The sequence below is a fragment of the Populus nigra genome, chromosome 6, assembly GCF_951802175.1.
Source record: "Populus nigra chromosome 6, ddPopNigr1.1, whole genome shotgun sequence".
Lineage (NCBI taxonomy): Eukaryota > Viridiplantae > Streptophyta > Magnoliopsida > Malpighiales > Salicaceae > Populus > Populus nigra.
In genome coordinates, this window is record NC_084857.1 from 10,666,709 (window position 1) to 10,692,031 (window position 25,323).

Consider the following 25,323-nt stretch of genomic DNA (forward strand, 5'->3'; position numbering starts at 1 on the left):
TCCTCTTTTACTAATGGACTTGAATTTATGAACAGTGCAACTGTTTGATTTTGAAAAAAAAAAAAAAAAAGGTAAATGTATGTGAAGAATTGTTTTTTTACTTTTGAAAAGTCCAAAGTAACTCCTTATTGTCATTTGGAAAGGCAAAAACATGGAAAATCTTGCAGGAAAGGGCCCCTGCCAATTAAATAAAGCCCTTTTCAACAAAGTCAAAAAAATAACCAGAAAAGAAGGAAAGAAGACAGGTTAGGTTTGGTTTCCATTCATTTTGTCACTTCCTAGTCCCTCGCTGTTAAACTTTCTCATTTCCACCATAGTTTTACTGTATCTTTGTTAAGACTCAGTCTCTCCCTCTCTATGGCAATTCCAGAGTGAAATCCTCTATCTGTGACAACTGTCACGATTTAGGAGCTCTCCTCTTGTTCTCTTCTCTTTGTGTTCCTTGTCCTCGCCAATTCCTCCCCCTTGGACTCTCTATATAAAACGCACTTGCCACCTTTGAATCCCATCATGCACGATCTTACAAGCCAACCAATAATGATGATTGACTCAAGCCCACCTCTTCTACACCATTATGGAGAGCTTACACGCCTCCCACCCCAAATTCCTACACTTGAATGCAATGACCTCCCAAGTGGTGCTGTTGTCATGAAGGAATATTGCCAACTCCCATTGATAGACCTCAGTTGTCTAAATAGCACCATTGAAAGGGAGCGGATAGCTTGTGCTGAGGCTATATGCAGAGCTTCGTCGGAGTGGGGATTCTTCCAAGTAGTGAACCACGGTATAAGCCCAGAGCTAGTTCGGAATATGAGGAGGGAACAAGTGGAGTTGTTTCAAACACCTTTTGATAAGAAGGCTACTTGTGGGGTTTTGAACAACTCTTATAGATGGGGGACCCCAACAGCTACTTGTCCAAGGCAATTCTCTTGGTCTGAAGCTTTCCACATTCCTCTCTCAAGAGTTTCTGAGCCAGCTTGCTATGGGGAGTTTAGCTCTTTAAGGTACTACTCTATTTTCGCTATGTTCTAATTTGGTCTCTCCACCAGTTTGCCTCTAGAAATAAACTTCAACAGTACAGCTCTTGACTTGCAAAGCCTACGTCCTTGACTAGCTCTGTCATCTTTTTCTCATAGACAGTCACCAAAAATTTAACGTTTGGTTTCAATTCACTACGTCCTTGACTAGCTCTGTCATCTTTTTCTCATAGACAGTCACCAAAACTTTAACGTTTGGTTTCAATTCAATCTCAAGTCTAAAAGAGTTTCATGCGCTCTTTTCCCTACATGGTCAGGAAAATAACTTCATTTTCCCAAGTGTACAACCCCAAGCACCATGCTCTAGTCTAAGTGTTTTGTTACCTCCCACAACGTAACCAGGCAATTAAAATATAAAGTATCTTGATTAGCTTCAGAAAGCCTTCCTAACAGTCATTGAAATCACCGTTTCTTCTAAGATGCCTATGTTATTATCTGGTAGCTAGCTAGTTTCTAATTAATTTGATGACTTGTATCAACAGGGAAGTGATGATGGAATTTGCAGCAGCAATGTCAAAGCTAGCAAGGGTGCTGGCAGGGGTCCTAGCAGAAAATCTAGGCCACCCAAGAGGAGTGTTTCAAAACATTTGTCAAGAAATCAATTGCTTTCTTCGGTTGAATCGCTACCCAGCCTGCCCAATATCCTCAGAGATTTTTGGCTTAGTGCCCCACACTGATAGCGATTTTCTAACAATCCTTTCTCAAGATGAAGTTGGAGGGCTGCAACTTATGAAAGATTCCAAATGGGTGGCTGTAAATCCGAATCAAGATGCTCTTATCGTCAACATTGGAGATCTTTTCCAGGTAAAATTCAAATTCTATATTCAGTTCTCATTAGCCTGCATTTCAAAGCTAAGATTAGACAAAGTGTCCCTTGTAACGAATTAAAAAATGCCGAATTGCCTGCTTTTGTTCGTGGACGTGGACACGAAGAGTCGCAGCAACGATAATATTCTGATGAATGTTATTATAATTGTACATCAACCCAACCCTTGTGCTACCAGCCTAGTACATCGTATTTTGACATTTAATTTTTGTCCGACTTGCCTAAGCCAACCTAGTTATTGAATTTGAATTCCTAGAATATTATAAAGTTAGCATCTGATGTTGTATATGATTGTTAATTTGTCTACTGTAAATGCGAATATCAGGCATGGAGCAATGATGTCTACAAGAGCGTGGAGCATAAAGTCGTGGCTAATGGAAAAATGGAGAGATATTCAATCGCCTACTTTCTGTGCCCCTCTTATGACTCATTGATAGGCAGCTGCATGGAGCCTTCTATATACAGAGAATTCACTTTCGGAGAGTATAGGAGCCAAGTCCAAGAAGACGTCAAAAGAACGGGCCGTAAGATAGGCCTTCCAAGATTTCTACTTTAACACATGTCGTCGATAAAAAAGATGTTCAGCATTTAGGTATCAAAACACAACATTCGAAGCAGCTGAATAGAGAGGCAGGAAAGAACTAAACCAAGGCAGTTTGATCAAAAAGACCGAAGTCCACCAATTGTCACACATGTTCATATTGACTCGTCATTGACTCAAACAAGAAAAGGAGAAATATATATCTATATGTAACATGTATGTATATGTATTATGCATGTTGAAGTCGAGTCTGATTCCGCTAGTTTGTGCATGGATGTAGTTAAGCCCTTGAGTTTATTCTTCAGTTTGTTAAGCAGAGGCGCAGACCCGAGTAGACCATTCCAGAAATAGTTCAATAAATGGTTCAAGATCTTGTAACCAAGTGGCCCATCAACGGCCCACTCTTATAAGTGATTTTATTGCTTGGATTGACGAGCCTCCCCTAGAGGTTTGCTCTCTCCTAGTTAAGATTGTACCAATTTGTACTAGCTACCTTACGAATCTATATATATTGCTGCATATGTAGAATAGAAAAATATCGTGTTTCCTTTTCTTTTTCCTATTTTATATCATTTTTCCTGTGTGCTCCAAGGCTTAGATTATGAAAGAAAATCTAGGAGTACTGTTGTGGTAGTGGTAGAGCCGTAGAGGCTTGGACAACTGAAATTGAGATTGCCAAGATCGCATATGCAATATGGAATATTGAGGCGTGAGGTTACCATTTCAAGTTAAACAAGCACCATCATTAAAGTGGAAAATTGGGTCTGCCGAGGGGACAGTTCAAGAAAGGGGAAAGGCGCCTCCAATGATTTTGACTAGAACACTTTCTAGCTGCAAACAACTATGTCTAAAGTGGAAATCACAAGTGTTTCAAACCACAGATACAGCCTATCTGAAAACATGAACCACATTCCCATATACATCAGTAACAGCTGTGCTCGTGCTAGCATTGTCCTGACCATGCTTCCATATTGCACTTTGTTTCAGAGTGGGAAACTTCTACCTAAAAAATTAGTTTCAGGCTCTGCCAATCTAAAATTGAGCATCTTCATATGGCGTTTTCAAACGACCCTGATTCGCACCTGTTAACTAACAATAATGCTCTTTCAAAGCTTTTCATGTATGACTTATATAGAACGTCGTGGCTTTAACTTCACAAGAAGCCACTAACACCTTCTCTCTCTCAGCAGCAGGCGAAAACCAATTCTCCATGCTTGTCCTTGAATCATGCCACCCGTTATTATTTATGTACTGCGAAGGCCTAAATTAATCATAGCCTTTTAGGTGACAATGATCGAACTACAACTAGGTGCCGTTCACAACTTTTGTGATGAATAGAACCTCTGAAAAGTGAAAACCTTGTCCCTGAGCTTTATCAACAACCAATCATTTAGAGTGCACTCAAATCCAAACTGCCTATAGCCCTCAAAAAAATCCTACAAATATGCTTCATCTCAGGAGCACAATCCCACTTTTACTCTTCTCAGACTCAGGCCATCACTTTGTTTCAAAGGTGCTGATTATAGCAGCAAAAAATTGTTGAATTATCCTTTTAAAGATTCTTTTCTAAAAGAAAAGGAGGCAGGTCTGAATAGTATTAAGAGGCAACCTTTGTTGTCTAACCTTAACGAGGGAAGAAGAAATCAATTCAGTACGGTGACCATCTAAATAATTACCTACTCACAGGTTCATACCAGACTGCAGTGAAAATCAAGAAGTTGTTCTTACATCCAATAAAGAGCCAATCAAGCAACATAAATAATCGCAAAAGAAAAGATCATGGCCAGTTACATTAATAGTATATTAATAATTTACCTCTAAAATCAGGCAATTCACCATCCATCTGAGATCCCTTATGCATGCACCATCTCTCGTTGTTCCTCCAGGGCCCCAAATGCCCTAGTAAAAGCTTCACTGATTAAAATATATAGTTTGTGACCTACATGTCAAGGTCCTAATGACATGGATAGAAGTGTGTGTGTGCATGAATGAGGTCCAAATAAGATTGCCACCAAAGTAAATGATTGTAGGCTAATCCTATACTAATCAACTTGACATTCATGCATTATTTTTCAGCTATCTTGCCATGCAACAAGCCTGGAATTTAAGATTGCAAGCAATCCTGTGTTTTTCATGGAATCTCATATTCCCAGGAATGTTATTGTGGTGAATATTTCTAGACAATCTTCATCCAATGTTCTTTTACAGGCTTGAGAAGGAATATTTGGATTACAAGATAGTAATATCATATTTAATCAGAATCATAACACATCCTGACAGATCAAAAAACAAGATCAATTAGACAATAACTTCATTGAGCATTCAAAGGCTTTGGGATTCCTAAGATGGTGGCATAAATGCAAGTTACCACTGCCAAATCATATTGGTATGTATGAACAAAGCTGTGGTCTAGCTGAAAAAAGAAGTTAATTCTACAGTTGAAGACAGAAAACTTCATAACAAGTCAATAACCAAGTACCAGCTCTAGTAGAAATACAATCCTTTTATAATGATAATTCACAAAATACAGACAGGACTGTTATACGCATTCCTCAGTAATTTCTACCATTTTTCATGTAAACATTCAGACTACTGAATAAAAAAAATGCCAGCAGAAAAACAAACCTGGGGAAATATCATCTGTTGTGAAGAGGTGATGGAAGTTTCCAGAGAATGCTTGCTTGATGGAAACAAATTGAGAGTATCACAGTAGCATCTCAATACTTTGGCTCCCGGATAATTGATGACTCCCCGTTAAGAAATTTGGATCTTTCATTCAGTCAAGCAACAAGGTAACCTTGTCTTTGAGAATGCTCTTCTTCATCGGGGGCGCCATTCCTCCTCCAACATCATTCTGACTTCTCTTTTTCCGCTCATATGCAAAAAAAAATCCATATCCTTTGTTACAAATTCTGTCCTCTTCCATCAGCTTCTTAAGCAAGGGGCCCAAAAACAGATCCAACATGTCATGTGCAGTATCCCCTGTCCTACTTGTGGAAATGAGATTTTGTTCACTTACTAAATTCAGAGTTAAACTATAAGAAGCAGTGTTTCACAGCTAGCTGATGTATGTTCGTCATCAGGAACAATGAGAGACTCTTCTAGATCATGCTTAGAGGAAGTTGCTGTTGTAAGTTGTCTTTGTAATTTACGTTCTCTACTTGATGTATGCTTTTTCCCTGAATCCTCATCAACTTTGACATACTGCATATAGATCATACCGTCTTGAGATCTTTTCACTCAAGAATATTAAAAATAAATAAAAACAGAAATTACTTTGTAAGAATCTTCGTACCTACCCTGGGATCAATCACCAAACACACCGCTTAAGCCGAGAAAAGAGTGTATCTTTAACGACAATTCTGTTTCTTAATTGTGATTAAATATGATGAAATGGCAATTCAAGTTCACAAGTCTCTGTTGGCATGAACAATCATGCTATCCATCATCAGAATGGCTTCCGTTTTAAATGAAATTCTTCAACAATTCTTTAATTTGTAAAACATGGCATGCCACATTGCATTACATCCATCTTGAGCAGTAAATGAATCACCTCACCTCTTCGGCAATGCTGACTAAATCTTCATTAGACAGCTCCTCCTCTGCCTTACTTTTTGCTTTTCGCTTTCTCTTAAACCGATTGCTCGTTTTCTTGTTTATGACACTGTCAGTATAATCATTCAACTCTTTATTATCTGTATCTTGGTTTCCTTTCCTCCTCTTGGCTTCAAATTTTGAATTCTTCGCCAAAGTCTTCTTCTTCTTCTTCTTCAGGCTCGGCAGTGTCATCACTGTGCCTCTTCTTATTCGTCTTCTTCTTCTTATAATTATCATTGTTAGCAATTACACAAACACCAAGCATCCAATAGGTAAACGCCGTGTACTTTTCTCAACCATTATATCGTTCTTTAGCCCTGGAAAAAAAAACAAAGAGATTCCGATTTCAAAATATTACTTGATTAGTATCCTCAGATTCACAGATTCAAAGAAAGAAAATTCAAAGAGATTCAATCAGAAAAATCACATACCAGTGATTTGATGTATTGCCCCGAAAAAGAAATGAGCTGTGGAGGAAAAATGATATTCCACCAAGGAAATTCCACGATCCAATCAGAATCTTGCCTCGGTTTCCTTCCGTTTTCTATTATCAGTTGGATACTCGGATGTTTTATGAAAAGTTACGCTCTAAGATAGAGTTTGACATGGTGGTAATAGTGATATTTTATAGTGATTTTTAAAATAATATTTTTTTTATTTTTTAAAAATTATTTTTTTATATCATCTCATATTAAAAAATTAATTTTAAATGAAAGAAAAATTTCTTAAAACACATCCAGCTATGCAAACAAGATATCATTGTTTTTTCTTTTTTTTTAATTTCTTCTCTTTTTAAAGCAAATAAAAAAAAATTATTTGATAAATTATAAAACATAATTTACTGTATATAGAATCCAGTATAATTTATGTTTAAAATCCAGGTTAACCAAAAATAGTTTCAAGCTGCTTCTCTTTTTATGTCGGCTGTGGAGAGTGAATTAATTCACTTTATACTCTTCACGTGAACAATAAAAATATTTTCATTGTTTATAGGCGATTCAGGTTCAGCCAAAACCTGTAAAAGAATTAAAAAATTATTAGAGAATAAAATCTATTAAAGAAATTAAAAACTTAATAGATTAAAAAGATTAAAAAAAAAAGAGAAAGAAAGAGAATATCTTATTCATTGTTCCTAACTCCTTTATTGTTAGCCAGTTTTTAACTTGTTCTTTTAATATAAGAAATAATTTAAATATATGAAATGATTAATGAAATAAAAAAAATCCTTGGAGTAAAATAATATTAATTTAAGCATAATTGAAATTAGTTAAAATTTTAATTAATTAATTTTTTAAACTAGAAGTATTATCTAATTTACTTAACAAAGCTAAACGGGATAATTTGTACTCTACTAACCAAACGCTAGGAATAGAGCATCCAAGTATAAACTCTTGATAGATACCAATGGCCACCACTCCCAATGCAAGTAGTTTGTAAGATTTTGTTTGTTTAATAAAAAATAGTTTTTTAGAAATTACTTTTAATTTTTTTATGTGTTTGTTTAATCTTATAAAAATTAATTAATAAAAAATTTGATTTGATTTTTAGAAAAATATTTTTTTTATTATTTTGAAATTGTGAAAATTTCAGAATTATCTTATTATTTGTTAATTATATCAAATTTAATCTTTAATTTTTTGATTGCTATATATTTTTTATTGTAAATATTTGTTTTATTCAATTCCACTATATATTTTGTTGACTATTTTAAATTTAATTTAATTTGATTTTTATATAAACTTTATTTTTTATTTTTTTCATTACTCTTTGCTTTTCTTTTATCATTTTTTTAATTGAAAATTTGTATCTATTATATTTAATCCATATTCTCTTGATTGCTATTTATTTATATTTAAAATAATTTATGAAATTTTATTTTTTTAATTTCATCATCTTTTAACTTTTTTATCTGTTAAATTTAGTTTTTATTATTTTAATTTTATTTTATTTAAAATAATTTATGAAATTATTTTTTTAATTTAATCCTCTAACTTTTTTTATTTATAATTTTTGGTCCTTATTCTTTTAATAAATTAAAAAATTAAAAGGTTATTTTTCAGTTTTTTTCACGACTTAGCTAAATATTTTTTAAAAAATAATTTATTTTTTATAACAGTATTAAATATTAAAAAATAATCTACTTCGAAATAAAACTATTCTCTAAAAAAGAAACTATTCTAACGCAAACAAACAGTACTAGGTAAAAATACCCCTTTCTTGCGGACTGAAAATGCAGCCTACAGACCTCTTTTTAACTCGGACATTTATCGGGCCTGAACTTATATGATGGGTGTGCGTGCGTGTGTGTAATGCCTACGGGGCATGGGCTAGAGCTCCCAGAGGGAAGATTGTTGGGATAGCATCAGCACTTGTGATTTCTTTGTAAATTTAATCACAAAAAATACGAGGAAAATTTACACACATCTCAATAATACAAACCACAAAGCCAAGTTAGTTGATGCTGACGATATGATCATCGTGTCAATTAAGCATGATCATATGCCAAAAAACTGTTTTAACGTCAAGAGATTCTAAACACAGTATCCGTCTCAATATCTCAAGAACAGACAAAAGGGAAAGGTCTAGAAATTCACAAAATAGTGCGGCCCAAATTGAAATTTGAATTAAAGCGTCTCTTTCTCAACGGCCATTGTGGCGTGGGAATTCAAGGATGAAAAATTAAAACCAGGAGAAAGAAAATAAATAAATAAATAAAACAAGGCTGCGGTCCGTTAAAACTTGAAAGTGATATCCAGCTTGTTTGGTTTGCCGTGTAGATTTTATTTTAAAAATGTTATTTATTTAGAAATATATTAAAATATTTTTTTAGATATTTAAAAAAAAATTAATATTTTGAAGTTAAACCCACTTTTAAAATATAATCAAACAAAATTACAAACAAAACGGTGGAGTTTAGGATTATAATAATAGTTACTTTTTAATAAAAAATTTTATTTAAAATTATATAAAAAAATATATTTTTTATTTTTTAAAATTTATTTAAATTTAAACGCGATTTCCGCGGCATTCCTAGACAAGACAAAAATGAAAGCAGCCACGATAATTCTTTAAGGAATAAAATATTGACGGGTAATAATTTGAGAAAGTGTGAGCCCGGACACGACAAAGCAACGGGGTAAATAGCTTCTTAACAAATGACACTGCACTGCTATGAGGAGGCGGTAGACAAACAACCACCCAGAGTGTATTATAGCCATAGACGGAGCCCTAAAGCCAACTAGATCCCTCTGCTTCGTCTTCTTTCCTGAGACTCTCTATTATAGCTACAAGATTTCGCTATAGGAGTATACACAAAACTAGGAAAATGGCATTATTTACAGCCGCATCCACGACACGGTTTTCCTCTACAAAGCAGCAGTCTGTCCACTTCAACAGCATTGACGGTCCCATCCCCACTCATAGCACGAGGGCAAATTTCCCACAAAAAAGAGCAATTGCTATGTCTACGAATCTCGCTGTTAAGGCTTCCTTCACCAAGGGAGGTACTGGAGTCTTGGAACGCCCCACTTTTGATCAATCCCAGTTTGACCCTTCTTCTCAAGCTCTCGAAGGTCTCTCTCATTTTCTTTCTTTATTTTCCCATATTTTCTCTCGGCTTCTTTTTTGTCAAATGTCATTTAATCAAATACTCCATGACAATATAATGCATAAACGAAGGAGATAGTGTTTCTTGACGAGATTCGGCGATTTTATTTTATTTTTGTGAATGATGCACTTGATTTTTCACAATAGTAGATTTTGCCATTTTTTCGCATTGAGCCCTTTGTTTACCCCCTCCTCATCCGATTGGTAAAGAAACATTAAAAACATCTCTCCTTGTCTACATGATAATGTTTTGATTTACTCCCCATCTTGCTAATACTGTTGCTTTGTGCCTTTTTTCTTTTCTATTTTGGTTTAATTCAAGCATATTTTTGCTAGCATTCCTGTAATAGCTAGCATTCATGAAAGTGTTTGTGGATTATATTGCTAGTTTTTGGATTGTTTATTTTGTTTCTCTTTGTCGAAACAGGAGGGGATATCGGACGACTAAGTGATAAGAGAGGTGTTGGGAGTGGAGATAGCTATAGAGTCTTGCTAATTGACGATGTTCGTCATTCTGAAAGGTTAGGTATGTAGTTTAAGTCTCTTTCTCATTTTATGTATCCAAATAAAGATGGATTGGATACCCTTTAGAAGTATAGCGAGTTTAATTTATGATTTTTTTCTTATGGATAATGTAGTTTTATGGATCCCACTCTACTGCGTGCCCAAAGGTTATTCAAATGCTTAATTGAACAAGTTAGGTAGATGCGAGCATAAACTTTCCATGCTCTCAACTTCTAAGATTGTTAATTTTGATCTTTGTGAAGGCACATATATAAAGCTGCATGAGAGTTAAAATGATAGAAATCAGAAGTCAGCAGTTCATTGCAAATTGCCTTCTTCTTAGAATGGACCAAGTTGTAGGAAAAGTTGAAATATTGTATTCCACATTCTTAACTTACTGCTATGAGTGTTCATTTTTGTGTAGTTGCAAAGGTATTACCTCAAGCTGTTCCATCAGTTACACCTGATGATGCTAGAAAACTATTTCACGAGTCACGAGAAAATGGCGTAGCAGTTGTTATAGTCACAGTTAAGGTATAATTCTTCCACTGCATCATATAAGTCATGTGCATATCTTGCTTCTTCGTAATTGGTTGAATGGTGTCATAAATGTCTACATGGTGATGCATCATAGTCTTTTGTATAATAATACACTGTCAGGGTAAGCCTAAGGGTTGTCTAATCGAACAAATCTTAATATTTCCTAATTATGTTTAGGACTCTTTTAATAACCAAATCTCTGGGCATCCTATCATGCTTTGAATGCAGGTGATTGTGGTACCGTGATAATATCTCACTTTAATATATGTGTGCGTGTGTGTAAAATCCAGCATGCTGGCCTCCTACATAACATGCAGATATTAGCAACCTTGTTGCAAAATATTGCCTTTGGCTCTGTTGTCATTCAAAGCATACACAGAAGGGTGTGCCATAGCTGTCCTTAGTTTGTTGTATTATGAATAACAGGGTTCTTTTCATTTGGCATCGTACCATGTAAATCAACAACTGGTATTCAGAGGGATTGCTTTTGTTGCTAAGCATATGGGTATAATTGTTGAGTTGCATGACTGGCCACCAAATATACTTGTTGACATGCTGGCCTCCGACATATCATGCATGATTGCTTAATTATATACGTGTTCTCATGTAGATATTTTCTAAAACCACTTTTTAAACAATACCATAACTTGATAGCTGTTGTAGAAATCATAGGATACCCCAAAGGAATGAGGAATTACCAGCATTGTGATTTAAAAGATGTTCATCCATGTACCAGCACTCTTACATGCACAGCATTTAATATCCTATTCTTTTGACCAATCTATGTTGAAGAACTTCTGTTACATTTGCTTTTATAGTTAAACCACATATTGCCATCCTAACAAGACGACAGAGTTAGCTGATGCACCTATGATGTCGAAATGTTATCTTGATGGCTGCTTTTAATATTAAAATGTAAAACATGTCTAGCGCTAACCTTATGACTGTTGGTCCTACCTTTACTTGTTGGTGGATTTAGATAACCATGATTGGTGAGTTGCCTAGTTAAGCTATCTAAGATGAGTAGAAGCTGAAATCTTGAATTTGGTGTACAGGAACATGCTGAGTTTTACTCCCAGATGATGGTTCGCGGTGGATTACGATCAATCATTGAGCCAGAGTCGAATTATGTGTAAAGTTGTCAGCTATAAACCATTATATGCGAAGATGAAAGTTAAGGTCAAGGGAATTTTGGAAATTACATAGTTTTTCCTTTCCTCTTTCCAGAAAAAAGGAAGAAGAAAAATAAAAAGGCTTAAAAAAATAGAGAAGAGGGAAGGAGATTCAGACACCAAGGATATGTACTAGTGGTTCTTTAGAAGAGCTTAATTATATACTGTCTTCAAAACATGAACCAATAGTTAAATCACGAGCATGGTGACTTATGTGATCAATGTCTCTTACCATTCTATTTTTCCCCCACCACTTTGTATGTTAGCCATTTAAGGTTTGGTACGGTGAACCTGAAAATAGGCCGCTCGTCAACAGGCAGCAAGTTGGAGGTGCTTAAAATTTATTTGGACATACAGGCAAGCACTTAAAGATACTGTTGGATTCTCTGCTGGTGGTGGCATTTGCTTAACAGATATTGCATAATATCCTAGTAGAATGACTATGTTTTACTAACAGGGTATACTTGATCTCTCTGTGTTTTGAACAAATTTTCAATCGTTAAAGAATATAGCCTCGTTACTGGCGAAGCTAGGAAAATGTTCCAGCCGCCGTTGTTAGCTAGTTTTCAATTGTAACTATTGGTAGACCAGCTAATTAGTGTTTTTTTTTTTTAATTTATGTTTATACGCCTGATCGCGCACTTAAAAGAAAGTGCAAGCAACATTTTCACTTCGTGACTAGTTCTGCCACTTGGTTTCTTGAGTTCTTAGCCCACAAACCTTTACAGCCGAGGTTGAATCAGATTCTAGGACCAAATCATCTAAACTTAGAAGACACGTCATACGGCCCCATTGATGGCAAGAGCTTCTTCGCACTACGTGTTGGAAATATGTCATTTTTATGATCTGATCGTAATTAGTAAACGAGTAGAGGATGCAATTAAGTTCTAGCAAGCTAATTGATTATATTACCTTTCTAATAATGGTTGAACAATACAAAAAACCCAGTTACCTACGTAAAGATAAAACCAAGAAAATATATTTGTTCTCTTTATTTTCCGATTCAAAGAGTGCATGGTATGCACACACATACACCACAAACCACAGCAGTTAGTAAGAAAAAAATAAATGAAGAATTAAAGAGTTGTCTTAGTTGTTACAACGGTTTTGAATGCAGATGAGGGCTGTTACAAATTGATTTCGGGAGTTTAAAATATTATATTTTCAATTTAACGGTCAAAAACATGGAGACAAAAGATTCAAAACATACAGTCGTTGTCTTGCGTGAGGAACGATCAGAGGTTTTTTTTTTTTTTTGGTTAAGTTCAGCCTTATACGCACAAGTCCATTATTATTTTTTTATTGATTACTATCTTGTATTAAATTTTATTATATAAACATTGAAGATTTTATTTTTTTAACATGGGATAAGAAGTCTTGTATATAATTTATGCTCATAAGAAGTAAGTTGTGTTTTTTCAATGTAAAATAAAAACATTTTAAAATAGTTTTCATTGTTTATAACATTTTTTAACTTCATAATTTTTTTTACTGTGAATTAGAAAGTTGAAGCATGTATTTAATCAAATAAATCAAGAATTATATATATAAATAAATGTTAAAAAGAATGTTAGCATAGATCAATGACTAAATAGAAAATCTGAGAGATAAATATAAATCAAGATATATGATCTTGTGTGACGAGGAGTTATTCAATTTTTTTTAAAAAATTAAGTCATTAATTTTTTTATAAGAAAATCAATAATTTAAATTCTATCAACACATAATAATTTGCTAGTATAATCCCTCTTTCTATTATTAATCTATTTTTTCTCAACATAAAATATTTTTTCTCAACAATATGATTCATTTAATAAAAACCAAAAGCTATTAAAATAAATATCCAGAATACTCCAAACAATCCAGAATAAGGATAAAAAAAACATATCTTTAATTCAAACCTCTTTATTCTATTAATGCAATTTCTTCTTATTGGTAATCTTCTTAATATAATGTTTACTTTTTGAAGTAGAAAATTATCATAATCATAAAAAAAAAATTTAATAAAAAAATAAGTTTTTCATTATTATACCACGAGTGTATTCAAATACATAAGAATAATATACTAAAACTTTTTGGTGTTTTTTTTTCATGTAATAATGAGATAACAAAACAATTCGCGTAGAAACCTAAAAAAAAAAAACAAATCAGGAAGGGTTGTTCAAAAAAAAAAAAAGAACCTTGGTGATTTTAAAAAAATACAATTATATTCTTAAAAAAATATATTTTTAATATATTTAAAGTAGTCTATTTTCGTTAAATTTGATAAAAAAAAACAAATAAATAAAGCATGTTAAGCCAGTATATATTAAGGTCATACGCCTAGGTTTGAGTGGCCCGATGCACCCAACCTATTTAAAAAAAAAGATCATGTCCATAAAATAGGTATGCACATGTGATCTAGTCAAAAACTTTTTATCTCTCTCATTATTTTCCGGTGAGCCTCTTTCTTTTATTTCAATTACAAGGAAATAAAAAAAAAATTAAAAGTGGACAAGAAAAATAAATAAATAGACTAGAAAGCGCTTTGTTTGTGGGCTTAAAAATGATTGTGTTCTTTTGGTGTTTTATATTATGGTCTATTTTTTTTTTAATTTTATCTTTTTAAAATAATTTAAACTTTATCTCATAAAATATTTAATTAAAAAAAACGTTTAGGCATGAAAGTGAAAAAAAAGTGTGCCAGCTGAAAAAAAAAGCAATGTGCTTTAAAAAACAGTCACCTACAAAACCAGGATGCAACTTTACTGCTATAAACAGTTTATAGTTAATTAATAATAGGGTATATTTATCTTATTTTAATACTTTGGTTATATGCTTTTTTACATTCTCATACTTTTTTATTTTCTCAATCGAATCAAACCGGCACTAGAGAGGATGACTTACCAGGGTAGATATTCAATAATATTTTAGCCTCTTGTTTACCCTCTGTTGAACATCGGGTACACTACTTTCAGTTAAAGAAGCTGGACTTTAATAAAAGTTTAGGATTAAAGAATTGTAAAATTAATTAAAATATACGTATATTAATAAAAAAAAAATAAAAAAGAAGCTGGACTCTTATTAGGGTTATGATCTTTTTTTCTTTTCTTTTTCTTTTCATCGTTACTAGTTAAGCATGACTGTTCTCACTTTTATTGGAGTGGGTACTATTTCAAGGAAAATTTTGGTATATTATTAAACTTCAAAATACAATTATTTTATTTATTTTTCATTGAAGATAATTTTTTATTGATATATATGCTGTTTATGTTAAAAACCAAATATTTAATGATTGTCAAACCAATTTTTTTTTTAAATATCAAAATAATATACCCATATCCTATTTGTTGAATTTCGGTTAGTTATTTATTTGAGTATCCATTATCTTGTATCCTATATATTATTCATTATTGAATAAATAACAAATACACTCAAACTGATAATGAAAAAACAAAATAGCCATGTCTTGTCCTGCCAACAATGTTTATTATGTTTTGTTTAAATCATAATTTTTAAACCTGACGCGGTTTAAAATTCAAGTTTTAACTAATTTATCAGGTTAACTAGATTAATTCTGTTTTTTTAATCAAAACAATGTCGTTTTAATAAAAAAATAAAAATTAATAAATAGCAATTAGATTTTTAACCAGATCTTACCAGATCTATTAGGTTATCAGGTCATCTCTCTCTTTTTTTTCCTTCTTAAATCTAGTTTGATTCTAGTCTTAGATTAACTTGCTGGAAAAGCTGGATTTCAAAACTATAATTCAAACTTTATTCAAATAGGACGATAAAAAAGGAGCTTATTTAACTACACATGTAGGCTAAGCCCAAAACCGACTATAAGCCCCGAACAATACCAAGCTAGAGTCGGAATCTCCGTTGGCGGGAACTTCACGGGCCTCTGCTTGATCCCCACGCTAGGTCCCATAACAGATACGCCCTTGAAAACCCCACCTCTGTCCAAAACCGGAAACTCCCGCATGCTATGTGCATACGTCCTCGGCTGCTCTCCCCTCTCCGCCGTTTCTTGCCCTCCTCATCTCTCCTTCTTGCCAAACCTCCTCGCCGTCTCCTCTCCTCCTTCCCCTCCTCCACGACAATGGCTGCCTCCAACTCTCACCAAAAAGACGAAGGCTATCTCAATACAGTAATCCCCAAACGCATCCAACTCTTCCAATCCATTCAGTCTGAACAACTCTCCCGCATCCAATCCCTCCCTCACGACTCCATCAAGTAAAACCCTAATTTTTCTATTTTCTCGTATGCTTGAAAAAAATGGTATTCTGATTTTTCATTTTGGTTCTAGGATTACTTTGCCTGACGGTACAGTGAAGGAAGGAAAGAGATGACACTCGTCTCCCATGGATATCGCGAAGGAGATTGGGAAGAGTGTGGCTGCGAATGCGTTAATTTCTCAAGTCAATGGAGTGTTGTGGGACATGAATAGGCCTTTAGAGGATGACTGTGAGCTCAAGATTTTTAATTTTGAAAGTGACGAAGGACGCGACACCTTTTGGCATTCAAGTGCTCACATTCTCGGCCAGGTATTTGAGCGAGCTTGATTAGCGGCAATGCATCGCCATCTTTTTACTTGAATTTTAATAATATCGGGTTTAATCATGGTGCGGTGCGGTACAGGCACTTGAAATGGAGTATGGTTGCAAACTTTGCATCGGACCGTGTACCACAAGAGGAGAGGTTGGATGTATTCATATACTTTACAATTCAAGTGTTCCCCTATCTGCTTACCTCTTTGCTATGATTCCATGTTCATTTATGCGTATCTCTGTAATGTCGTTTATGTTATAAATAATATATGTGAATACCAATTCTTACCATGTCACAACTCACTAAAATTGTCAAGAGATCTGCGTACGAGTTTCACTATACCAGCAGTGTAGTTCACGGAACTAATTACCTTGATTTACTTGTTTATTCAACGTAAGAAATCCACTTTTTTCTTAGATTCAAAGGGTTTTTGTTGGGATTTATCCAAGTTTACAACATATTTAGTCAGTTAAAATGATGAACTAGCAAGTGTTATATCTCGCGTAGACCTAAGGTGATTTAATTGGCAAGACTTAGTTCCAATGTTTAAGTCTCTGCAACTATGATCTTGATTTTCAGCTTCCAATTAACAATATATTTCTTTCTGAATATTTCCTTTCCTTTTCAATTGGCAAGTCCTGCTTCTTTTTCAATGACGCAGGACTTTTTTCTGGTTTTGTTTTAATGTCGTGTTGATGATTGCTCTTTAGTGGGGCTTTGTCTTTTAGGTGATCAGCTGGGACTGTAACATCTCTGTGACCAGTACACGTGTGAGCTCCAGCTCATTCACACAATTTTCTTCGTTATTTTGATCTTTTACAAAAAAAGCATCTGGATGGTTAAGTTAGTAACTCGATGTTCCTCTTCAAGTGCTTAAAAATGTTGAGTTTTCATTATGCCTTTTGCTGCCATGACTGCATTTCTTCTTGAGGCCCTAGCTAAAATTTGATTTTGAATTTTATATGTTCTTGTAGGGATTCTATTATGATGCATACTATGGTGAATTGGGATTGAATGATAATCACTTCAAGCAGATAGATGCAGCTGCGCTGAAAGCTGTTGCGGTATTGTTTCATTCCCTGATCTTAGAATTTGCTATCCTTAAGAGTTATTATTGTAGTGTTGTGATGTTGGCTCTCTAGTATATAAAGGAAGGCTTTTAATAACTACTCTTGCTTTTTTTAGTAAGTTATATTGGTTCTTTTTGTAGATAATCATTAGTATGTTTTGTATTTTTGTTTATATAAAAAGTGGTGTATAGATGTTTCTTGTTCGAAATATCTTCATGTGGAACTGGATACATATGACATGTGGAATGGCATGCAGTTAATTGCTACTGGTGCAATAAATAAATATAATATAACTCCCTGTAATGATAGAGGGGGTTTGCATTGATATGTTGGTTAGGCATGTAGCTGAATTTTTTAGACAATCTTGAGTATGTTCTGCAATTTTGTTATTATAAAAAGTGGATTAACAAGGTAAATGGTTTAAAGTGTCAAGTTGGTACTGATAGAGTGTAAGATATATAGCTGTTTGTTGTTCTAAATCTTTTTACATGAGAGCTGGATACATATGACATGTGGAAGGCCATGCAGATAATTGCTACTTTTGCAATAAATAAATATAATGTAACTCATTTTAGTGACAGAGGGTGGGTTGGGCAGGATTGCATGACATGCAAACAATGCAAGATTTATAACATGTTTCTAATTTGTTCGATTCTTTTTGATGCATGGATATTGTAACCAATGTCTCTTTTTCATACATACTCATTGTTCTTGATGGTGCATTTCACTTATATTTACTGATTCAATAACTTAAATTTCAGGAGAAGCAACCTTTTGAGCGCATTGAAGTATCACGGGAACATGCACTTGAGATGTTTTCGGACAATAATTTCAAGGCAAGTTTAAGTAGCAAAATTATCTGAGCAAGCAAAACGCGTCTTAGTTAACGTCTTAATGATTTTTCCGCTTCCAAAACAAATGAAACCACCTTTATCATTTTTTTTTATAAAAAAATCGGTTATGACCAGGTTGAAATCATCAATGATCTGCCCCCTGACAAAACAATAACCGTATACAGATGTGGCCCGTTGGTAGATTTGTGTCGTGGGCCTCATATACCAAACACATCCTTTGTGAAAGCACTTGCATGTTTGAAGGTGATACTTAATCACATGTTTGATCATTATTTGATATACAATTCGTTCACTTTAGCAAATGTAATCTGTTTTCCTTTTGAATTTGTCATTGCAGGCTTCATCGGCTTATTGGAGGGGTAATAGAGATCGTGAAAGTTTACAAAGAGTGTATGGAATTTCTTTTCCTGATAAAAAAACGTTTGCAGGTACCTCATTTTCATCTCTCTTCCCTTTGAATTGCATTTCTGCCTCTCACTTGCAGAGGCTTTTGCAACATGTAGCTGTGTGCTGTAGCATGGTTGTGTTGGAATTCTTGACATTTACCCCTTACTATGAAGGCAGTCTAACGAGTATTAAAATTTAGTTGTTAAGACATTTGTCGTGATGGATGCTACAATTTTTTTAAGAATGCTTTCAAATGGTTTATGATTTTGTGTGATATAGTTAATTTCAGTTTTGGTGTCCTAATTAGGTTACGGGCTTGTATTATGATCCATCAAGTGCTAACTTATTAAATCACGTGGTTGCAATATAGGTTGTTAAAAGTCCTGCTAAAGAAAAAAGAGGGAAAAGAAAAATCTTTGGTTTGTTAATTTTTTTTTTATGAAAAAGATGTTTTATTGCATATACGTTGACAAAATGTTTCACATAAACACCGAAACAGGTTGCTTTATTATTATATGGTGTGCACTTATCCGTGTGTTGTAAAAGCAAAAGCAATATTGTGTTCATTGCAGCAGATTGCCTTTTAATTCTGGGCTTAAACAAACTATTATCAATCTATTTAAACCTATGAAATGAACAAGGACTTTGAATTGGAATGAAACTATTGTTTTGAAGCCTTGGATTTGTGTCTCTCAAGAAAAAATCAAAGACATTGAGCGGCTCTTTTTGGAGTCAATAGCTTAGGGTGGAGTGAGGCTTGCTGCCGTCTGATGAAACTGGAAAGGTGCCACAGCATTGTATATGTAAAGAAACTTGTAACAGTTTTGGGTGACAGATTCATTTACAATGTAAACACTTAGCTTATTTTCCTTATGAATCTTTATGCAAAACTGTGTTCTCTTTGATCTGGAGAGATTCATTCAGTGATATGAAAATGAGAAATGTGGTTATATTATTTGGTTTTAGATGTTACCATTTGTTTTCTTAACATTATTTTTTTGTACAGGAGTACAAGCATTTCTTGGAAGAAGCAAAGAAGTACGACCACAGGTTGTTGGGTACTAAACAGGAACTATTCTTTTGTCATCCACTTAGGTGCGAATGTGCCCTTTTATTTTGCCTATCTTCGTAGATTGATGTTTTCCATGATGCTGATTTTGCATCTTTGGTGTGTTTCAGTCCGGGAAGTTGGTTTTTTCTTCCGCATGGAACTCGGGTTTACAACAAACTAATGGAATTTATAAAAAATGAGTACAGAAGAAGAGGTTATGAAGAGGTAGAAGTCATAAATGCTTGTTTGGATCTCATAATATATAATGTCTAAAAGTGAATGCCTAAATTTATCAACTTTGGCAGGTTAAGTCTCCAAATATTTATAACATGAAACTTTGGGAGACATCTGGTCATGCTGCCAATTACAAGGAGAATATGTTTTTGCTTGAGGCGAGTCTTCTATATTTTACTGAATTCTGATGAAGAGGATAGTTAGATGATGATCAATTGGTGCAAGTTATATGCAGTTTGAATTTGGAGGATAAAGGGTTTGGAAAAAGAACCAACACATGCTATCAGGAATATCCAGTTATTATGAGAACGATATACAAAGCACACATACATGTGACCAATTGGGTTTTCTTATTTTCTTTTGGGAGGGGCGGGGAGTGGGTGGGGGCGGGGATGTAAACATGATTGGTTGGCTGTTGCATTGATAAGCATCACAGTGCTTCATAAAAAAATTATATAAAGAAATTCTTTACGGATTATGTTAATAGATTCTGAATGAATAGAACATTCTTGTTTGTGTCTTGAAATGTCAAATGATATTATGGAAGTGCAAATAACCTTCAGGGGGTGTGCAAATTTCAAATAATTGGAACATTCTTTTTCTGTCTTGGAATTGAAAAAGAAAATGCTGTGATGGTACTTTGTCTGCTGCAGATTGAAAAGCAAGAGTTTGGACTGAAACCAATGAATTGCCCTGGGCACTGTTTGATGTTTCAACATAGAGTTCGTTCATATAGAGGTAAGTTCATTTCCATCTGAATTTTATTCCACTGTTATCATTCCTGTGTGTCAGTGAGTGTTTCGCGGGGCTGGGGTGGGTTGTTTGCTCTCTTTTACCTCGAATTACTTTTAGCAGACTTGTTAAGTTTTTTTAGTGTTCTGATATCATGGATGTGGAAACTATGTGCATTTTTTTATGAGAATCAATTGCTGTTTGTTGGTCACTGCCTCTCTCTTCTCAATTTTCTTGCTGCATGTGGAGAGCTCTAGTGATGTGAATATTTGAGTGGTCCATCATCTTAAATTGTCTTGGCGTTGTTTTTCAGAACTTCCTCTTCGATTTGCTGATTTTGGGGTCTTGCATCGTAATGAAGCCAGCGGTGCACTCACTGGACTAACACGTGTTCGAAGATTTCAGCAGGTCTGTGTTTAAGAAAACACCTCCATTTTATGTTTGTAACTTTTGTGGCTTAACTCTGTAATTTTGGTTAAATAATAATAGTTATTAATTTAGGTTTCTGAGTTCTTTTTAGAGCTGCATTGAACTCTTACCAAATTTGTGACTTTGAAATATCACAAGGTTTAAGAATTCATGAGTGTTGGATGTGATTAGTCGTTCTTCTTAGTATTGGACTATAGTAATTTATTTATTTAGTTTTCAATCCATTGCCATAGGTTTTATACATGGCTATCATAGTAGCTGGGCTTCTTTTCCTCATTTTTCTTGCATTATGCTACAGGATGATGCTCACATATTCTGCAGGAAATCCCAGGTAATATAAGTTAAATTGAAACCCGACTAACATCTTAATTTCTTTTGTTGCCTAACCCTTACATAAATTGTGTGCTCTGCTTTTCAGATAAAAGCTGAAGTCAGAGGTGTCTTAGAATTCATTGATTATGCCTATGAAAAATTCGGATTCACTTATGAGCTGAAGCTATCTACTGTATGATCTTGAATCTTTTGCAAATCAATTGCCTTTTCTTTTATTATGCACTTTGTGCTGATGTAAAAGGGAAACAATCTTGTCAACTCAGACAAATTTTTTTTGCCTGATTTGAACGAACCCAAATTTGACAAATCTTAATATTAAAAAATATCCTTTTGACCTTACCTTGGTGGGTTTATAGACAAAATGAATTATTTCTTGACCAAGCTAAGTTTTATTCTGGCATTTTTTTTTACACAACAGTTTTCTAATACCCTTCGCTTTTAGAGATAGGTTTGGAACTGTAACTTAAAGGCTTAAAAGGTTGTTAGAGATGTTTTGGAATTCTTAGATACTAGTGATTCAGTCATTTCAAACTAATGCAGTTTTTCAGTTCTCCAGATTTTTTGGAAACAATTTTGTAAATTAAGTTTGACCATTTACCATTTTCTTGAAGAAATGGATGATTTTACAGCGTCTTGATTCACAGTCATTTCAAACTAATGCAGTTTTTCTGTTCTCCAGATTTTTTGGAAACAATTTTGTAAATTAAGTTGACCATTTACCATTTTCTTGAAGAAATAGATGATTTAACAGTGTCTTGCTACCTAGAAAAAAAACATACAAAAGGATTTTATTTTGTGCCTCCTGATGTCTGTATTGTAGAGGCCAGAGAAATACCTAGGAGCCTTGGAAACATGGGAGGAAGCTGAGAAAGCTCTTGCGGAAGCATTGAACGAGTTTAGAAAGCCGTGGAAGGTACTGTTACTTTAGGCACTTCTGGTCTTTGCTTGAAATTCTTGGTTGCTTTTGGTATATATGCAGTTGAAATTCTTCTGCATGGCTGTTTGTAATGCCTCTAACATCTTCAATTTGTCAACTCTTGATTTTCTAGAGAGCTAACTTTTTATTCAGAAATTTCAATAAGTTTGCAGTTCATCTACTCATCACTGAAATCATGCAAAGAGGCAGTAGTTGTAAATAACAAATTCTGAAGCTTCTTTTTAGTTTTCATTGCAGAGTGTAGAGTCTGTTACTGTACCCATTGCACCGTAATTAACTGTGCCTAGGCTTCATCAATTGGATGAGAGGCGTTGAATCATATGAAAGCTAGGCCAATTTTCTGAAGTCTAGAAAAATATGGTGAACAACAGAAAGTGGTTTGATTTCTAAAGGATTTGTGGTCTGTCTGTCTTTATTTTTCCATTTTTATCACTGAAAGTTCAGCCAATTGGATGTCTAGAAAATGACTGGTAACTTTTCTTATTACGCATTTCCTTTTCTCTTTTGTAATCTTTGTCTCCTGATGTGATATTTTGGTTCATGTCCTACAGTTTAATGAAGGTGATGGTGCATTTTATGGACCCAAGATAGATATCAGTGTATCTGATGCATTGAAGAGGAAATTTCAGTGTGCTACATTGCAGGTTTAGATTGTTGAATTTTATTTTATTTTATTTTCTGCCTCTTGGGCTTTTTACAGTAATGCAGGATTGTCATGTAATTAATGAATGCCTCTCTTTGCAGCTTGACTTCCAGCTTCCAGATCGTTTTAAGTTGGAATATTCAGCAGAGGATGAAGCCAAGAGTGAAACACCTGTTATGATACACAGAGCAATCCTGGGTTCCGTTGAGCGTATGTTTGCTGTACTATTAGAGCATTACAAGGGGAAGTGGCCCTTCTGGCTTAGTCCTCGTCAAGCAATTGTCTGCCCTGTGTCTGAGAAATCTCAGTCTTATGCATTACAGGTTGGTTGGTTTGCTGCATGCTTTTCAACCCCTAGATAATGAACTTCTTATTAGTGTATCACATAAAATCTTCCTTGTCAACATTCTTGAATTCTACATTGCAATTTCATCTACATCTTGATTGGCGTAGCACTGCTAACAGGGTGATGGGGTTTCATTGACATGATGTCCTTTATGGTCTAGTAATATGCTCAGCCTGCCCCTTGCTTCATGCGTTAAGTTGATGGCAAGTGTTTCTTTTGTTATATCAGTATATGCTATGTACATGATAAGACGGTCTAAATTTCTCTTATTTATTTATTCTATTGCACTCTGCTTTTTTATTTTTTTTCGGGAGGGGGTGTTGAGGGGTTAATATGAGTTGCTTATTCTCAATATATTTCACTCGTGTCATGCAGCAATGGTTTTCAAGTGTATTACGGAGCAATGTTTATGAAAGGGATTCACTAGTTCAATTCTTGCTGGAATAGTGGAATATTGTGTCCTTTTCAGTTTTGGATTATCTTGTTTTTATTGCGAAACAGATGCAGTGTGAAAGCTTTTGGGTGTGTTATTTTTCATATTTTGACTCTATACCCAGCACTGAACACAAACCAATGCATTTTCTTGTTACATTTTATAGGTGCAGGATCAGATTCATGAAGCTGGCTATTTTGTTGATGCGGACACAACTGACAGAAAGATCCAGAAAAAGGTGTTTTTACAACTCCCATCCTTGACATCAAATTAGCATCCTGCATATTGATCCTGCATCTTTTTATTTTTGTTTCTCTTGTAAAATAAATAACATATGCTTTGTTATAAACGCCCTTCCTGGATTCCAGCGACTTATTCGGGTTCAGTCGTGGTCTTGTGATGCTAATTAGTTTGAAAATGGATGCTACACAATTGGGTTTGTTTAGTGATTTTTTTGCCCTTCGTTCAGGTACGAGAAGCTCAGTTGGCACAGTACAATTATATACTGGTTGTGGGTGAAGAGGAAGCCAAAACTGGACAGGTAATACAGATGATCTATTAAATGAACTAATATATACACGACTTCTTGATTTAACAAGTCGCGGTCAGCTGCCCTTTATAAGGATGCTGAGTATTTTGCTTGGCATAGATACATGCGAGTGGATTCTCAAATCTATGGAGATCACTTACTTTCCATCAGGAATCACCAAATATTAGTATGATTTTGAAGATTATGCTCCAGGAACCTCTTTTTCCTAGGCTGGTTGTGTCAAAAACTATAACAAAAACATTATATCAGTGTGGTCCAAAAAGTCCCCTATCTTCGGATAATTTCTGTTCTTTTCGGCAATGAAAAATATAACTGTTATTATCCTTTGCTGTTTGCAGGTGAGTGTGCGGGTGAGAGATAACGCTGACCATTCAGTGATGAGTATTGAGAGCCTACTCAAACTCTTCAAGGATGCAGTTGCAGATTTCCGCTAGTCACGTGCATTGAGATGATTATTCAAAGCGATTATTTCTGGTGTTGTTGTACCATGATTGACATTTTGCTTGTGAGCAACAGCTACTTATTAGGTTGATATCCCCATCAAATGGAAAAGTTTAGAAAATATTTTAATGTGTATTGATGTGCACGCACATTGCCCAAATTTCACGTTGCAAGTCGAGGAAAGGGAAAATGCCTCCAGGCTTTTGCCATCTTCTCACAATGATGCTCATAGCATTCATGTCCTGGTAAGAGCTCTTCATCCAGCACCCTGGGAATAGTTGCTTCTTTAGGATACATAGATTTAGTATCGGTTGGGTCATTATAGTAGGAAGGTGAACTTTTTCTACGAATGTTTTCATTGCACAAGTAGCAAATGGGAAAAGCAACGACGATGCTATCTTGAAATTTGTTTTCCTCATTTGCGTCTTTAATGGGCCTTCGTGACGACGAGAGAAGCCATGATGTATTTTCATCCTATGTCTTCATACTCCTTGGAAATTCCCATTTCCTTACCCCAGTTTCTGTGC

General features: G+C 34.5%; 3 protein-coding genes and 1 pseudogene across 8 annotated transcripts; 3 read left to right on the forward strand and 1 right to left on the reverse strand.

Moving 5' to 3' along the window:
* The first annotated feature begins 268 nt into the window (after positions 1-268).
* On the forward strand, positions 269-2,940 carry LOC133696358 (gibberellin 2-beta-dioxygenase 6-like). Its single transcript, XM_062118530.1, has 3 exons — positions 269-1,004; positions 1,520-1,841; positions 2,189-2,940. The coding sequence occupies exons 1-3, from the start codon at positions 511-513 to the stop codon at positions 2,417-2,419; spliced, it is 1,047 nt and encodes a 348-aa protein (XP_061974514.1). The 5' UTR covers positions 269-510; the 3' UTR covers positions 2,420-2,940.
* A 1,121-nt stretch (positions 2,941-4,061) lies between these two features.
* On the reverse strand, positions 4,062-6,581 carry LOC133696359 (uncharacterized). 6 transcript variants are annotated; one of them, XR_009842662.1, is made up of 5 exons: positions 6,433-6,581; positions 5,963-6,318; positions 5,700-5,821; positions 5,030-5,608; positions 4,062-4,303 (listed from the first exon to the last, which is right to left on the reverse strand). XR_009842662.1 is itself a non-coding variant. In XM_062118531.1 (3 exons), exons 2-3 carry the CDS (start codon positions 6,236-6,238, stop codon positions 5,435-5,437), a joined length of 450 nt encoding a protein of 149 aa, XP_061974515.1. In that variant the 5' UTR covers positions 6,239-6,318; positions 6,433-6,581; the 3' UTR covers positions 4,888-5,434. The 6 variants fall into 6 exon arrangements, 1 of the variants encoding a protein (XP_061974515.1); XR_009842661.1 differs by having other exon boundaries at positions 5,030-5,267; positions 5,424-5,608; positions 5,700-6,318; XR_009842663.1 differs by lacking the exon at positions 5,700-5,821 and having other exon boundaries at positions 5,958-6,318.
* A 2,528-nt stretch (positions 6,582-9,109) lies between these two features.
* On the forward strand, positions 9,110-12,045 carry LOC133696458 (ATP-dependent Clp protease adapter protein CLPS2, chloroplastic-like). Its single transcript, XM_062118650.1, has 4 exons — positions 9,110-9,573; positions 10,035-10,133; positions 10,536-10,645; positions 11,707-12,045. Exons 1-4 carry the CDS (start codon positions 9,327-9,329, stop codon positions 11,785-11,787), a joined length of 537 nt encoding a protein of 178 aa, XP_061974634.1. The 5' UTR covers positions 9,110-9,326; the 3' UTR covers positions 11,788-12,045.
* Positions 12,046-15,675: 3,630 nt separating this feature from the next.
* LOC133696435 (threonine--tRNA ligase, mitochondrial 1-like) lies at positions 15,676-24,929 on the forward strand (annotated as a pseudogene).
* The last annotated feature ends 394 nt before the right edge of the window (positions 24,930-25,323 follow it).

Bases quoted from the DNA above. Each gene is read 5' to 3' on its own strand.
- LOC133696359 (XM_062118531.1), bottom strand. From the start codon at position 6,238: ATGATAATTATAAGAAGAAGAAGACGAATAAGAAGAGGCACAGTGATG. The intron at 5,609-5,962 runs GTGAGGTGATTC...ATCTATATGCAG, and splicing joins TAGTCAGCATTGCCGAAGAG to TATGTCAAAGTTGATGAGGA.
- LOC133696358 (XM_062118530.1), top strand. From the start codon at position 511: ATGCACGATCTTACAAGCCAACCAATAATGATGATTGACTCAAGCCCA. The intron at 1,005-1,519 runs GTACTACTCTAT...TTGTATCAACAG, and splicing joins GGGGAGTTTAGCTCTTTAAG to GGAAGTGATGATGGAATTTG. The intron at 1,842-2,188 runs GTAAAATTCAAA...TGCGAATATCAG, and splicing joins ACATTGGAGATCTTTTCCAG to GCATGGAGCAATGATGTCTA.
- LOC133696458 (XM_062118650.1), top strand. From the start codon at position 9,327: ATGGCATTATTTACAGCCGCATCCACGACACGGTTTTCCTCTACAAAG. The intron at 10,134-10,535 runs GTATGTAGTTTA...ATTTTTGTGTAG, and splicing joins TCGTCATTCTGAAAGGTTAG to TTGCAAAGGTATTACCTCAA. The intron at 10,646-11,706 runs GTATAATTCTTC...TTTGGTGTACAG, and splicing joins TTGTTATAGTCACAGTTAAG to GAACATGCTGAGTTTTACTC.